This window comes from Cygnus olor, chromosome 1 (genome assembly GCF_009769625.2).
Source record: "Cygnus olor isolate bCygOlo1 chromosome 1, bCygOlo1.pri.v2, whole genome shotgun sequence".
Lineage (NCBI taxonomy): Eukaryota > Metazoa > Chordata > Aves > Anseriformes > Anatidae > Cygnus > Cygnus olor.
In genome coordinates, this window is record NC_049169.1 from 258,471 (window position 1) to 274,507 (window position 16,037).

Here is a 16,037-nt window from a genome sequence, read left to right on the forward strand (position 1 = left end):
TCCTTTAACGGGTCACCTCTGCTTGAGCAGGGCCAGCTTTTTCCAGGACTCTTCCACTGACATAAGTCTGTGACTCCCTGCTGCAGGGCTCCACAGGTGAACATGTGTTGAGTTGTAGAGAAATAGCCATTCTGAGTCCAGCTTTGACTCTGCCAGTTTCTCTTATTACCCTCCCAAGTTTTGTTTTGAAAGACTTCACTGTTGGTGTGTGGAAGTTAGCGCAAGTTAACAGAACCAATGCAGTTGTAACTACCAAGGTATATGTGCAAAAGTCTTGGAGTTGTAAGTATGAAGAAAAAGGATCCAAACATGAAACTGTGGATCTGGTCATTGAGATCTTTGTAAAACAAGTGAAGTAGAGAGTGGTCCTAAATTAAACCAAGAGTTACTGTTGCAATTAGAGTCAGATCTGGGTAGGGTGTTCTGATTGGGTTAAGCTAAGCAACTGCTGATACACAATGTTGATTTGTGGTTATGACTGTGTGAGTGGAGGTACCTGGGAGACCAGTTTGGAGTCAATTGCCAGAACCCTGCAGCATGCCATTGAAGGACCAGCACGAGTGTGTCTAATGAAGATGTCCTATCTGTTTTCTTGTCTTGTGTTGTTTGCATCAATTCCCAAGGAAATAATACCTGTTTATCTTTTCCATGTCACTTTTGGTGTTCTCATATTCCTTCTCAGTCTTCTTTTTCCCAGACTGAAGATTCTTGTCTATTTAGTTGAGCTTCATATGGATGCTGCTCCAGGCCATTGATCATCTTTCCCTCCCTTGTCGGCACCTTTCCCACTTCTGGTGTGGCCTTTCTGAAACAGGAACCAGGACTGCACGCAGTATGGAGGACATGGGTATACCAAGGTCTTCTGATGCAAGGGTGCTTCCAGCTCCTTTGGTAGTGGTCTCTGCTGTTCTGTTGGACACCTGCTGAGTGGTGCTCCAGTGAGGTCATAGGTCTGCTGGCCACAGTCAGGTGAGAGTCAGCTCAGAGCCTGTCCTCATCTGCACTTTTACCTGGGGCTGATCTGCGCTATTCTTGAGCCATTTGGCTCTGAGGTCCTTCTGCTGGGTTTTACTGTCAGCTCGCAGTTTTGCCACACTGAGTGCATTAGTTCTTGCCTCAAAATTTGCTTCCCCTTCCCAGACCATCCCAGACCTGTGAGCAGCACAGGCAGTGGTCAAAATCTTGTGAGATGCTTCTGTGAAAACTGGGGTCTACTTGTGTATATTGGGTTTACATGGCAAGGTTTTGGTAGTGGGGGGCTGCAGGGGTGGCCTATGTGAGAAGAATCCAGAAGTTGCCCCATGTTAGATAACGGCCACTTTCAGCCAGCTCCAATGGGACCCGCTGCTGTCCAGAGATGAGCCAGTAGGCGATGTTGTTTACACCTCTGTAAGAGCATATTTAAGAAAGGGAAAAAACTGCTGCACAACAGCAGCTGGGAGAGCAAGGAGTGAAAAACAGCCTTGCAGACACCAAGGTCAGTGAAGAACGATGGCAGGAGGTGCTCCAGGTGCTGGAGCAGAAGTTCCATGGTGGAGCAGGCTGTCCCCCTGCAGCCTATGGTGTACCACACCAGAGCAGTTTTCCACACTGCAACCCATGGAGGATCCCACAGTAGAGCAGGTGGATGTGGCCTGGAGGAGGCTGTGGCCTGTGGAGAACCCCCACCAGAGCAGACACTGGGCTGGAGCTGCAGCCCGTGGAGAGGAGCCCATGCAGGAGCAGGGGGTCTAGGGGGAGCTGTTGATCATGGGGAACCTGTGCTAGAGCAGTTTACTCCTGATGGATGGACCCCATGGTACAGACACGTATTGGAGAAGTTCTTGAATATCTGCTGCCTGTGGGAAGCCCGCACAGGATCAGTTTGGGAAGGACGGCATCCCGTGGGAGGGACCCCACGTGGAGCAGGGACAGAGAAGGGACTGAGAAGGAGTGGCGGAGACAAAGTGTTTTGGACTGACCACAGCCCTCGTTCCCCCATTCCCGTGTGCTGCTTGGGGGGAGGAGGTGGAAGAGGGTGGATGGGGGGAAGGTGTTTTTAGTTTGTTTTTATTTCAAGGGCTGGAGCACCTCTCTTATGAAGAAAAGCTGAGAGAGTTGGGGATGTTCAGCCTGGAGAAGAGAAGGCTCTGGGGAGATGTCATTGTGCTTTCAGTGCTTAAAGGGGTCTTATAAAAAAGATGGAGGGGGACTCTTTACTTGGGTAGATAATGATAAGACAAGGGAGAATGGTCTTTAAAAGAGGATAGATTTAGTTTACGCATTAGGAAGAAATTCTTCACTGGAAGGGTAGTGAGGCACTGGAACAGGTTGTCCAGAGAAGCTGTGGATGCCCCATGTGAGAAACAAAGTTGTGTTTTTGCAATACAAGGTGTTTTTGCAGTGGAAAATTCCACTAACCTTGCATATTCAAAAGTGATTTTGCAGCATAGCTGTGGGGAGTATGTTAAGCAGATAAGGGGAAGGTCCTACTGTCCCAAAATAAGGAGAATAGCTAAGAAAAACAGGATGAGCAGTACGAAATCAGTAAAAACAAAAATCACGGGCCCTCTAGTCATGAGAGAAGAAGGAAAAAAAGGAAAAGGAGAAATCAACGTTTGGTCAAATAAAATTGTACACATGTGGTATAGAAGTGCGTCAAGTAGGTTGTGAACCTGTAGTACTCAGACAATGAGGAAACGGGAGAAATCAGGTGTCGGGTAATACGGAATATAAGGTTATGATAAACCTTTACTGTGCACTGATGCTTGCAGGATGCCCGCCATTGCAATCACGAATAAAATAGCTTCACAGAAAGTCCTGTCTGAAGAAAGTTATTGAGATTTTTTCTCACACCCCATACCTGGAGGTGTTCAAGGCCAGGTTGGATGGGGCCTTGGCCAACCTGATCTTGTGGGTGGCATCCCTGCCTATGGCAGGGGGGTTGGAACTAGATGATCTTTAAGGTCCCTTCCAACCCAAGCCATTCTATGATTCCATGACTCTATGATCTTTGTGCATCCCCTCTACCTCAGGATATTCTATGATTCTATGAAATAAGAGCCTGAAAAGCTCCAGAAGGCCAAACCAGTGGTCTTTCTGACCCTGTATCAGTCTCTAGCAGTGGCTAAAGGGTATCGCATTTAGGGAACACCTGAAGCCTTGTCTCTTTCTGCAGTCCATTCTCCCCACACTCTTGTTTTAACAAATGCTGGTTTAGGATGTTAGCCTATCAAAACAAATTACGTTTTAATTCATTCAAATGCACAATTTTACGGGTAACTAAGGACTAATGCCAGATCTAGAAAACAAGGAGATATGTATTGGAAAGAATGTGGGGTTTGACTGCCTGAAAGGGGTGGAGTGGTCAAAGTAAACTGAACCCAAACTGCCGCATGCTTTATTGAAAACTGCTAATGTGATGCCTGGAGATAGAAGAAAGTGGACAGTGAGTTGAAGTGAGGACAGTATTTTATAGCTGTATATGACAGCTGTGAGACAGATGCTGGAATATTGCCTCTGGCTCTGCATTCTGCAATTTAAAAAAGTATATTTAAAATTAAAGAGGGTGCTGAAAAGAGCAACAAAAATGATTTGAGATCTGGAGAAAATGCATTATAATTTATACACACTAGTCTCTTCAGCTCACCCTGAACAAGACTAAAAGGTGACTATGTTAAACAGGGGTTGCCAGTGCAGCAAGACACAGTACTAAACAGTTATTCAATAACACAGATAAAGATATAACAAGAAATAATGATTGGAAGTTTAAACCAAGGGAATCAAATGAGAATTAAGACTACCTTTTATCATTGAGGATGAGTATTGGACTTATTAATTTATCCAAGGAAGGAGTGCCTTTTCTATCATATGTGGGTTTTTTGTTTATTTTTTAAGGGATTCTTTTCAGGAAACATAGCCAAATTGAAGTAATTCAGCTGATTATTGTAGTTAATGGTTGAAACTTGCAGGGTACTGGTATATTGCTCAGAATAAATGATTTAACAGGCTTTCTTGGCTTTACATTTGCTGAATCAGAGGGCATGTTGAAAGTGTGCTGCAAAGGCAACTACCATATGCTATTTTCACTGGTTTCATCCATTCCCTAGTCAAATTTGATTTCATTTACTCCTTTATACTGAGAATTTCTTTACCAAGTTCTGCAAGTGTTTATTAGGACCTTTCTACCCAGGTACTGTTTCTCTATATTGATGCTGGATGAACAGATCTTATTCACCCTTCTGTAGAAGAAGCTTTACTGTATGTGGCTTTTGTCTGCCCTAAGCAGAGCTAAAGCTTCTCAGATCTTCATTTTCCAACTGCTCACAAGTTAGACAGTAGTTTGTGTGTTTTTTTTTTTTTTTTTTTTTTTATGTGTGTGTGTGTGTGTGGTTGTGATGGTGCAGTGAGCCAAGCAGGAAAAAGTTCCAGGTCTCTGAAGGAAATACTCACCTCTTTAACCTATTTTGGGCTCTTTGGTTGGACCTGCTGATCCCAAACTTTTTTGCATTTCCTTTGCACTGTCTTTTCTGTATGAAGAGTTCAGCAGTTGGATGAAATGGGCCGGTGATTTTGCTCTTCAGCAGCCCTTTCCTTGCAGGTGGTTAATAATAAAGCTGTTGTAGCTTTGTGTAAGAGGGAGCTTTTGCCTGAACCACTCACTTAGAGTTAATCAGGTGCTGGATCTCTTTAAACATTCATTTCAAGCTGTGTTTGTATCAGAGGCAGCTGCTTCTCTGAAAGCAATGATGGAGGGACTATAGGATGGAGATGGTTGTCACTGTCAGCACTGCAGAGAGGTTGTAATATGGGGTCTCTTGGACTTTTTTTTTTTCAAATAGAAGTAACTGTGGATAGCTTCCTACCCACAAAGGATACCAGAGGATGATACAACAGTCAACAACATCCTTCCAGACTGGCTCATAAGCAGCAACCATTTTGCTGGAAAACTCAGTGAGCCAAAATACTTTATCTACAGCGTGGAACTCTGCAAGAAGGGCTCATGCACCAGCCACCTTCCTGCTGGGAGCTGAGAACCTCCCTCCTACTCTTTATCTTGTTTCCTCTTGGTGGAGGCAGCTTCTCCTAGCATGGTGTTCCAGCACATCAGATGGCAGGGCCAGAGCTTTCCTCAGGAGGTGATCTAAGCCCCCAAATTCCTGTTGTTTTGCCAGCATACACATTGCTCTGTAAGCTGGTCCCAGTCTGTTCACCACCACCATCCAGCGCACAGGAAACTTGTGCTGGCTTCTCTTCTTCTCCACTAAAATGCAGGGTGGTTGTTGCTCGGCCCAGTTCCTGCAGAACCCAGCTTCTTCCTTGGCCTATGTTCCTGAAGCAGAAAAGCTGCAATGGTGATGTCCATCCTGTCCTGCAGTTTCCTGGCCAGGGACTGTCTCAACCTCTGCCCATCTGTGAGCAGGGGCTGCTGCTGGCTCCCTGGCTGGTGGCAAGCTGAGGCTGCCACTGGTGGCAGTGCCCCAGTGGCTCCAGTGGCAGTGCTGTCTTGTGGCTCTGATCCATCTCCTATGAGCAAGGCCAGTAGGATCCTGCAGGGGAACGAGAGGAGGCAGGGGATTAATAATCTCTGCCCCACATCACAGAAAGAACTCACTGCTGAAACTGCTGCTTAAGGGGATAGGCTTTTAATAAATCAGAGGGAAAAAAATTACTTATAATTGGGAAAACCAAGTATAGTCTTTTAAGTAAAGGTGAAAAAGATACCTGGGCTTGTTTGTTTTGTACCTGTTTTCTGTTCCTGTGACTTGGTCCCAGTCACTGCATCAGAAGGAGCCACTGCCCACTGGGTGCAAACCCTGGCTGGTGCAGCGGGGTGCTGTCTGCCCCTCTGGGATGTTTCACTTCTGGGTCTGGGCTCAAGTCCAGTGCACTTGTCCCCTGCAGACCACTCCATGCCTCCAGTCACCTTTGTCATCTTTACCTTTCCTGTTTCTGTTTTTTCCTGAAAAGACAGAGCGATCAGACCCACACGTGATGTAGAAGATCTGGATGTGCTGCCAACTTAAGTGTTGTAACAGCCTTCAGCCTACATCGCATCGGCTCACATCCCGGCATGTGCACGTGACTCTGCTAATGAACACCTCCGTGTCAGGAAACCCGCCTGGTTAACCTTAACCTTTGTTTACCATCTTCCTTGTTGGTTATTCCAAAAGAATACTTACTTGCTTTTGGCAATCTAGTTTATGGCAGCAAGGGACATTGTTGAAAGCACTTTGGAAATACGAGTGTGTATTGGGTAAGCAGGCCAGCCTTGCTCTGGCAGCGTGGGTTCTCTCCAGGCTCTCCTTGTAGATGGGAGGCATGTCTCTACAGAAAGTAAGCTGTTCTCTCAGCAGTGTGGATGCATGTCCAAGTCCTGTCCGTTTCCCTATCAGAGAGGTCAGTCCTGTGGGACCCAGGGCACTGTGGCACCCAGTGGGATCTCAGTGCTTCCTGCCTCAGCTCTGCTCCCACTCCAAGGACAGTTTGCACACCATGGTCAACACTGTTTCATCAGCCTGCTCTTGAACTTGTCATGCTCCTGTGCCTGCTGGGGAGTTTTTGTCACCTACCTATGAGTCCCTGCATGTTGGCAGCTGTAGCGGCAGCAAGGAGCCTGTCCTGTTGCCCATCCTCACAGGAGGAGCCCAGGGACTCTTCCTGGGATGACTTCACACCTCAGTCACTTGCCAGCCTCACCCACTGTCCATCAGACTCCCCACTTCCTTTGCATTTGCTAGTTTTTAATGCCTTTGTTACTGTTGTCTTTTTGCATGTGGTTTGTGCTCCCTTCTGCTCTCATTCAGTGGTGACTCCATTTTCCAAAGGAAATCTTTTACTTTCTATAGCTTCCCCTGCTCTGTTGTTTTGGCTACTCTGTCTTTCTCTGGGACCTCTTAGAGACCATTTTTCTATTTTTGCCATACATTTGTTCAGAGCTTCTAATGTGATATTATGAAATATATTCCCTGCTGCCTGCAAGCACGTTACCTTTTCAGCTGCTTCTTTTAATTTCCTTTCAACTCTTTCTCATTTTTGTGCATTTCGATGAAAAATTTTAGTCTTTTTTGCTGTTGAATATAAGTTCTTTATTGTCATTATTGCAGGGTGGCTCCTGAATAGATCTTGTCTGTCATCCTCTGTGGTGCTGAGGATTGAATCTGAAGCTATGAGCTCTTTCTTCCTTCAGGAAGGAGTCATCCATGCTGTCTAACTTGCAAAGCTGCATTGTTTTCTTTCAGGAGTTGTTTCTAAGGCTTTGATTGTTGTATGACAAAACTTATTGCTAGTGACAGTGAACCAAAGTGAGCAGCTTGTTCTGAAAGCTGCCTCCGGCCTGTCCCCATCCAACTTGGTGCAGGGTCATCTCTGCAGTGTCTCTGTGTGCTTTCCCGGGTTCCTCATGGGGACTGGTGCAAGAGCAGTGCTCAGCATCCTGGCAGGAGAGCCTGAGGAGCAAAGGGGTACCAACTTGCCTTTCTCCTACATGCTTGGGGCTGCACGAGACAACTGGTTTCCTGATTCCTTTTAAAATTCTTGTTGGCTTGAGTGTCCCAGCCCTTAGGGCTGGAAGTTATTCCTTCCTGCCTGTGTCAAGTGCTGTCTCAGGGCTGGATGTCCCTGTGCCCGCTGTGGCAGGGCCCTGTGCTGTTTGAGCTCAGCACCCCTTTCCTGATGGAGGTGGGGATCAGTGCCTGGTGTGGTGCTTGTGGCTCAAGCAGCTGAACATTTCGTGCTCTGTCTGGGATCAGCCAGGTGCTGATTTGGGAGCTGCCATGGCTGCCCTGGCTGTGCTGGTGGAGATTGATGAGTTCCCTGTGAAAGAGGAGTTGGAGAAGCCCTTGCTGCAGTGTCTGCCTGAGCAAACTGAACACAGAGCGGCTTTCTGTTGCGGATCCATGCAGACTTCAGAGTTAAGGCTGTACAGAGAGATCCTTTGCAACCGTTTGGCAGGCGTTGGTGGGATATTGCTCCTGGAGCGGCTGTGCTGCATCATGGAGTGGAATAAGCATGTTTAGTTTCAGGAACTCTGATATGAGAAAATTATTAATACATTTAATGGTATTTGGAAAAACTGAGACATTACACTTTAAGTAGTGGGGTTATGGCCACAAATGGCAAGGCAACATTTTGACCTAACAGCGGAAGTAGGTATTTTTTTCTTTCCAATTTCTGACACTGGTTAATGAAACACACTGCAGGATGGAAGCTGTTTTCTCTCCTAAACAGGAAATGTTAATACTCTCCAGAGTATGTTTTTGCAGTGTAAAGTTTGATATAAAATTCACTGATTTTTGTATTGGGATGTTCCTTCAACCAGCACTTGTGCTTGTACATATGTGCATATCTGTCAATAGCTTTTTTTCCATTAGCCACATATTTTTGTACTGAAAAGCACAATTTGACAGTGAAGAAGAATCCTAGAGGCTAAGTAAGCATGTAGGAAGGTATAGATGGTGATTTTTTATTTAGGGGTCCCTGAAAGAATGATACATGTTCTGCTGAAGCACAACAGAGCTGACATTTCACAGGTTTTGAACTCCTGATGTCTCAGACCACCAAGTGGCTGCCTCTTCCTTAGCACCTGCTTTAGGACAAGCACGTGTTGATAAGTATGTTCACTTGCTACTGTGGTCAGCAATAAAATAGATAACGCTGACCTCTGTTTGCAGTACATGGCTTGCTGCCAAGTGCAAGTTATCCTTGCCTGAGAAAAATGAACTGTAACATCAGCTCAGTTGCTGTGTTGCATGGTGACTTCTGGGTGGTGATCGGGCCTGGCATTATGCAGTGCAGCAATGGTGCTCTGCTGCCTACCACCCTGTGCCTCAGCATGACCATTTGCTTTTCTCTAGGCAATGCTGTTTAAATTAAAAAAAAAAAAAAAAAGAAAGCTCACTTTGCCTTCCAGCACAGAAATCAGGAGCTCTACATGGAACTGACAGGCAGTGATTTTGAAACAAAACACTGAAACAATACCAGAGACTTTGTTCTCCTTGCCCAGAAAGCATGGATGGGGTGGAAGAGCAAAGAAGGAGGAAAACCAAAGTAACTAGAATGAGGAGAGGTCAAGGGCCAAAAAGCAAAATCTGGGACCTGGGAGGGGAAGCTGAGACCACTGGTGGGGACTGCCTGTTGTGAGCCTGACCTCTGGTGCTGCCAGCGCAGCATCTTCCTGCCTTCCTGCTCCTGGCTGTGAGAGCAGACGTGAAGGGCCTGCGGTTCTGCAGCCAAGACAGCCAGGGTGCACGGGAGCTGCAGAAGACACAGCTTGAAGGTGATGGACTGCGAACACTTGATTTCTCAGGGCCCGAGCAGGGGAAGCTGCTTACAGGACCAGGGAAATTAACTGCATGTTACAGGGTGGAAAGGAAAAATAGGACTTCGAATGCATGAAGACAGAGTTGACAGAAGACCTCACTGGATGCCTTGCCTTCCTGGAGGGGGTTGCAGTGCTGGCGTGTACTGCTCCTTTTTTTTACACGTGCAAAATTCCTAGTGGAGAATTCAGTAGACTCCTTACACACTGTCAGAGGGATTTTTAATTAAAATATTGCTATTATACTGTTGTTAGGCCATAAAATACTCTTTGGCACACCTCATTTTATAGAATTTTGTAAAATACCAGGTTTGAGTCTGCCCTGAACCCCACAAAATAGGTTGGGGGGGATCTGCTAAGTCTCATTCTTCTCTAATTTTCAACTTTTTTTTCCCCCCTTTCCTCCCCTCCTCTAATCAACTGACATGGAAAAGATTGTGTCTTTCCAATCTCATCCTTCTCCTCACTCTTAGTGTGACTGTTCCTGGGTGTGGTGATGGACTACAGAACCTTAGGGATGCTCAGCTCTAATTGCCCTCTGTCTCTCCACAGAAGTGTCTGCGGTTGAATCCAGATGTTCCTGTGTGGGTGTCCAAGCAGCGCATTCTGTGCACTCTCAACCACAGCCTGAAGGATGTTCTCAACTATGGGCTCTTCCAGCCAGCCTTCAACGGCAGGGCTGGGAAGTTCCTGGATGAGGAGCGTCTACTGCGGGAGTACCCCCTGAATCCAGACACTCCTGTCCCCTACCTGGAGGTAGCTGTCCTTTTTTTTTTTTTTTTTTCCAAATATATGTGTGTATCTATATACAGATATAGATATATATGCACACACATATATATATATGCATAAGTATATAGGACTCATGTGATCCCTTCCACTCTAGTCTCCCCAAAGGCATCACAAAAATTAAGCCCCCTTCCCCTTTTTTTCCCCATTTGCCATCAGGAGTGAAAGCACAGAAATTTCTGTGGGTGTGTGTTTACTCACAGAGAATTCATTGAGGGAAAGCTGAGGCAAACGCCTCTGAGTTTTAGTTTCAGTTGCTCTTGACTCTGTCTGGCAGAGAGCTCCATAACATCTGCCACAGTCCTGTGAAACGGCTTCCCTGTTTTTTGACCCTGTTGATCAAAATTTCTTTTTTTTTCTACTGGCACATAACTGTCATGGAAGATTGAAATTACAGAAGGAAAACCATTGGTACAGAAGGAAAAGCATAGGGAGGTCTTTGAATGTGAGGCTGAATAAGGTGTTTGACATTTTTTACTTTATTTTAATATTTATTTATTTTAATTTAATTTACAGTTGTTCTAGAGGCTGGAGGGCAACTGTGTGCTTTGACAGTAAATGACCGTTCCTGTGTGGACCTCATCTATGTGATAAGCATGGAGGATAAATGCTAAGTTTCAAGCTATACTATTTTCTGTTCCAGAAAATTAAATGGAACAGAAATTAACTGAATTACTCTGTACTGACATTCAATATAGATTTTGCCCTTGGCTGGGATTCAGGTGAACACATGTAGGTATTTGTTCTAGGGTGACCTGGAGCATTTCTTAGGCTCCATTGACTCCCCACTGACTGTAATGGGACTTTGGTTACCTGCATGTGGTCCTCTGGTTTTAGGGATCTTGTGCTATATTTTACCCACAGAATCTACTTAGAAAGCATTACACGCTTAAGCTGCATGAACTCTTATAAATGCAAGCGTGAATGCTGTTATTATAACTAATCCTGACTAATTTGGAAAGAAAGTACTGCACAATTTCTTAGTAAACTAACGTTTAATATAGACAAAAACATTTGGAACAACATTAAGAATGCTTGCAAATAAACCTATGAGGTAGTAAATTCCTTAATGTTCTTTACATAGGCTTTAATGCTTCGTTTCTGTATAATTTAGCATAATGTCCATACTTAATGTCTTAGTGCACACATCTAAATGCAGACTTGACATGGATATTTGTTATGTGTCATTTCAATTCTTCATAACTTGATAAGAATGGTAGCTGAGGACTTAAGAATACTTGTCGGAAAACCAAAAATCCAGAATCCATTTACAAGAAATAAATCCTATGTTGATACCAGTGTGGTTTCTTGAGCCCAAAAGATAAATTAGCCCTTAAGGCTGCATATGAATGTAATCAGATAAACGAGGGTTTGTACACAGCAACAGAAAAATTACAGAGTTAAAAAGCAGGTACCTGCAGTATTTCCCTGGAGAGGTGGGATGCTGGCTCAGTCCTCTGCCATGGAGAGCTGTTGGTACTCCAGATTCCTTTATTGGGATAAAACAGCAGCTGCAACACAGCATGTTGGTGCTCAAGCAGTGGGCAGGGTTCTGCCTGCCCATCTGCTGAGATCCAGTTACCCTCATGTGTGTTCGATGGTATTGACCATATCCCATATTATCCTACTGGTTGTCATCTACTGTCAGATGCTTACCGTCTCATTCATAATGAGGTAGCTATTTCATTTGTATGCCAAACAACACTGTTGTGTTTCAGCCATTATTAGCCATCACACAATCAGTTCATGCACCTTGTAGCTTTGAATGAGATTTTGAAATTTATGTGCCTCCATGTCTTCCTTGCACAAGTCCAGTCCACGGATGAGCAATCAGAGCAGAACTGTTGGGGTGCAAATAGCTTAGGGTTAGCTGTCCACTTCTGCCATGTAGTTTTGAGTGGCTGACGATGGGTTGCACAACTTAACTCTTCTCAGTTGAAGTTTTTGCTTTGCCCCAGTTGTGTGCTGTCATTACATCAAAGCCAACACAGCCTGCCTTCCGTCTCTCAGACCTGCCTCGCTGTTTCCCTGCCCTGTAGTGCACGGCAGCTGGGACCAGGTGTGCTCAGGAGCTTCCCCAGGGTTGAAGGCTGTGACAGCAGTGGTGGGCAAGAAGCCTAAAGCTGCCCAGATTAGGCCAGTGTGCTGCCCAGGATGCAGAGCTGGCGGCTGGGAGCAGAGCTCATTTACAGACCCTGGGACGTGATGCCAGGGGTGAAGAGGAGCCACCGAAGGGTGCTTGCATGACAGTGTTGGGATGTGCAAGGGAACCCCAACACTGGCAACATCTGCAAGTGACCAACATCTGTATATCAGTGGGCGAGACAGTTTTTACCAGGGAATGATTAAAAAAAAGCTGTGTGAAGAAACATCTGCCCAGCAGTACAAGTTTGTGATAAATTTTGGAATACAAGGGCAACTACAGAAGATTGAAAATGTGCTAATATATTGCCAGCATTGAAAAATAAGTAACTTTAGTCCAAAGATAATTTGATGTCAGTTCCAGCTGAACTAATGAAATGTTGGTGACAGATTAAATTCATAGCAATTCAAAAATTCAGAATACAATTCATGCATTGAAGAAAGATCTAGTCAAAGCCAATTTCACTCTTTAAGGCAATTGTAATTTTGCGTTATAAAGATAACTGTACAAAGGTAACAGCCCCTTGGGAGTACCTGGTTTTGTTCTACATGGTATTCAAATTCACGATTAGTGCTCTTAAACATCAGTAGGACAAGTGCTACCGGCTAACTAATCAATGGTTTAAAAGTGGTTGTCACTGAAATCATCACTGCATAGATATATTTCTAGTGGGGGTTTCTTAAGGACCAACATCAAGCTTGATATGGTTACCCCAGGTATCTGAGTGTAAATGTGTATGAGTTGGACACGATGATCCGTGTGCATCCCTTCCAATCTGGGATAATCTATGATTCTATGAATGAGAAATCACTACTGATTGTCTGACTGCACCAAGTCTGGCAGACAATATAACAGTGTGGATGGCACTCTAGGTCATCTGGTAAGTAGGACCCATCAAAGTATACTGCTAAGCCAGCCAAGTGAAAAACATAAAGGGACAAGGCTTTCTTGCAGATGAGGGGCTCTGATTTCAGAAAACAAAGTTTCTGAATAAAATGTTGAGTCTTTTGGTCAAGAAAGCTAACATTAATTCCTAGTGTGATGCCATGGCAAAAAAAGTGATCCTGTAATTTTTTGGTGTGTACCCTGACAAACAGTGAGTTGGTTTCAGGAGTGGCTGGGGTCAAGAGAGTGATATTAGGGCATTGTGGGGGCCATAGGCAGTGTTCTTGAAAGGACATCAGCAGAAATGATCTGAGAACAGAAGAGGAGATCCTTCAGTGAGAGATTTAGAGCTCAGCCTGCTTAAAGGAAAATTGGCTATAGAATACTTGTGTAAGAGCTTTCCTGGGGAAAACCTCTCTGTTCTTAGAGAGATCCTGAATGAATTGGGAAGAAGCAGAACAAAGCCCACACTTTTGGAAGCTGAAGCCAGACAGATTCATATGAAGAACTTGTCAGAATCTCTTTACTGAGAAAAGCAATCAACTATTAGAACAAATTATGGAGGAGAACAGTGGATTCTGTATCTGTTGTTTTCAAATTTAGACTGAATGTCTTATATGTAAGACTTTACTGGAGCTGCTCAAGAGCAATTTGATGCTGAGTATGTTTTGTTCGTCTCATATCTGACATTCTCCCCTCTTGCAGTTCCGGTACAAAAGGCGTGTGTACACCCAGACTTTGCTGGATGACAAGCAGTTTGCCAAACTCCATACAAAGGTAAGGCTGGAGTCTAGCCTGTCAGCTCAAAGCCCTAGTAGCATGTTCAGCACTAATGGTCTGTCCCGATGAGCTGTGGTCTGTTACAGAGAGAGTACCAGGTCTTGAGATGTTTCAGCCTTCCTTGCTTGCCAGAACACAAGTCGCTCGTGTAAGCGGACTGGTGCTTGCCAAAGTCTGGGGTGATTTAGATGGGGGTGCAAGCTGAAGGACTCCACTGAGCTGTGGTGGGGTGCCTGCATAGGGAGGTCCATGCACTGTGTACGTGTGCTTGTGGATGGGTATCTAGTTGGACTTGTCTCTGCTGGAGATCTTGGGGCCAGCTTTCCACAGGGTGGTAAGGCAGAGGTACACACAATGGGCCAGTTCAAGAGAAACTTTGTTTGCTGGCCTGGGTAAGTGACTAAATGCCTGGGGAGTACAATAGTGTGCATTGAGGAGTATGCCTTTCCCTCCCCCTGCCAGAGGCTGCTGCACGCCTTTGCCTTGCATGCAGGCCATTGTCTTGTCCCTGGCTTTAACCCACGCATGGTTCAATCCTTGTGTGGAGAGTGTTCTTGGTCTACTGCATCCAGGGGTTGTGAGCAGTGATCGAGGAATGTGTAAAAATTAGCAGTGCAGGAATTGATTGGGTCTTCCAGATGTTTGAAGGACACTGAGTGCAGTAAGGATGGTGCTTTTTGCATGCATAAGTGTTTTCTGGGAGGGAAAGTGCCCCCTCCCTCCCCCCCGAACCCCCAGCTCTCCAGGCACTGTGGACAGAGACACCCAACCCAGTACCACCTGTGGGTGCTGCAGAGTCAGGGATGCCGATGGTCACTGGGCCCTGACCACACGGTAGCTGGATGTTCTGTCGCATTGCACTTTACCAAAAAGCTGCAGTGGTTCCATGATGTCATTTCTTGTCTAAGTAGCTAAAACAGTAACTGTGGAGAGGTCTGGGACCATCAAAGGATTTCTATTGCCATTAATAATTGTACCTTGAGACTGCCCATGGCCTGTGGGGACTGTGTTGGTTCCCTGGAGGCCAGGACCAGTGGCAGATGGGAAACCACAGGCAGGAGGAGCGAGGTGGGCTCCAGCAGCACAGCTGGCCCTCATGCAGCCCAGTGGCTTTAACATGTTTGGCAGCATTTGCATAGCTGTGTGGTGTGGGGACACCCTCAGTGACCGTCAAACTTGGCCTGTTTTCTGGGAGAGTTCATAGAGAAGTGGGGCTCAGGGCAGGGAGCGATGCCATGGAAGAGATCCTGGGTGTGGCCTGTGCACGAAGGAAAGTGCAAGGAGGCTTTAAAGTTCTTGTTTAAGGAGGACGTAGGACAGGGTGAGATCCCCAGGGCTCCCTGCTGGGTCCCTTGTGGCTGTACAGAGCTACAGCTCCACGGTGCGGTATGGCTGGCTTCCTGACTATTTTTGTTTTGCCCTCTGACTCAATGTGCACAGTTGCCAGACAGTCAGCTGTAGTGCTTAGCCACTTTCCTCTGAAAGCCAGCTGTTCCAGGAAACACAGAGGAGGTGACCAGGTCTCAGCAATGCTGGCTGTGTGCCCGAGCTCTCTGCTTCCTCCTCAGCCTTCCCAGCAGCCTGCTCAGCCCCTTTGCATAGGGCTGCTGTGCGTTGCTCCTGCTGCAGGTCTGCAGGCTGGTGCCTTGCTCCTGCTCACACGTGCTCTGTAAGAGAGGCAGAAGAGGGTTGTAAGTTTTCAGTTAACATGTACAGCAGCAAGAGCTGAGTATGGTGGAGCTACAGGCGTAACACAGAGGGAACAAAAATTTCTCCCAAAGGACGTGACCTACCATAAAGATTAAAATCTTCCTCATGGGAAGAAACAGGTCCTCTGTCTTCCTTTAGCAGAGCTGCAGAAATGAGAAACAAAATGCTACTAGAGTTTGAATTTGACTCACGAAGATTAAAGTCATGAGGTTTCTGTCTAGTGGCATAAGAATATCCAGGCAGCAAATCTGGAAAGCTCTCAGCATCTCCTGGCGCCAGGAAACATGAATCACTTCTGAGCTTTGCCAGTGGGAGACTGCATTTCCTAGAGGGAGGGCTGCAGATGCCTGTAACAGGGAGACCTAAACGGCAGCATCTGAGGACATCCCCTAAGACTGTATAGTAGCCATAAATAAGCTTTATTAAATATTC

The 16,037-nt window shown here is 45.7% G+C and overlaps 1 protein-coding gene across 1 annotated transcript in view; it reads left to right on the plus strand.

Annotated features, from left to right (window-relative positions):
• The window catches only part of SHANK3 (SH3 and multiple ankyrin repeat domains 3), a 385,179-nt gene that overhangs the window by 48,291 nt on the left and 320,851 nt on the right, over positions 1-16,037 (plus strand). Inside the window, exons 4-5 of the mRNA XM_040544765.1 lie at positions 9,851-10,054; positions 13,821-13,892. Of these exons, the coding sequence (XP_040400699.1) occupies positions 9,851-10,054; positions 13,821-13,892 (276 nt within the window). The remainder of the gene's footprint in view (positions 1-9,850; positions 10,055-13,820; positions 13,893-16,037) is intronic.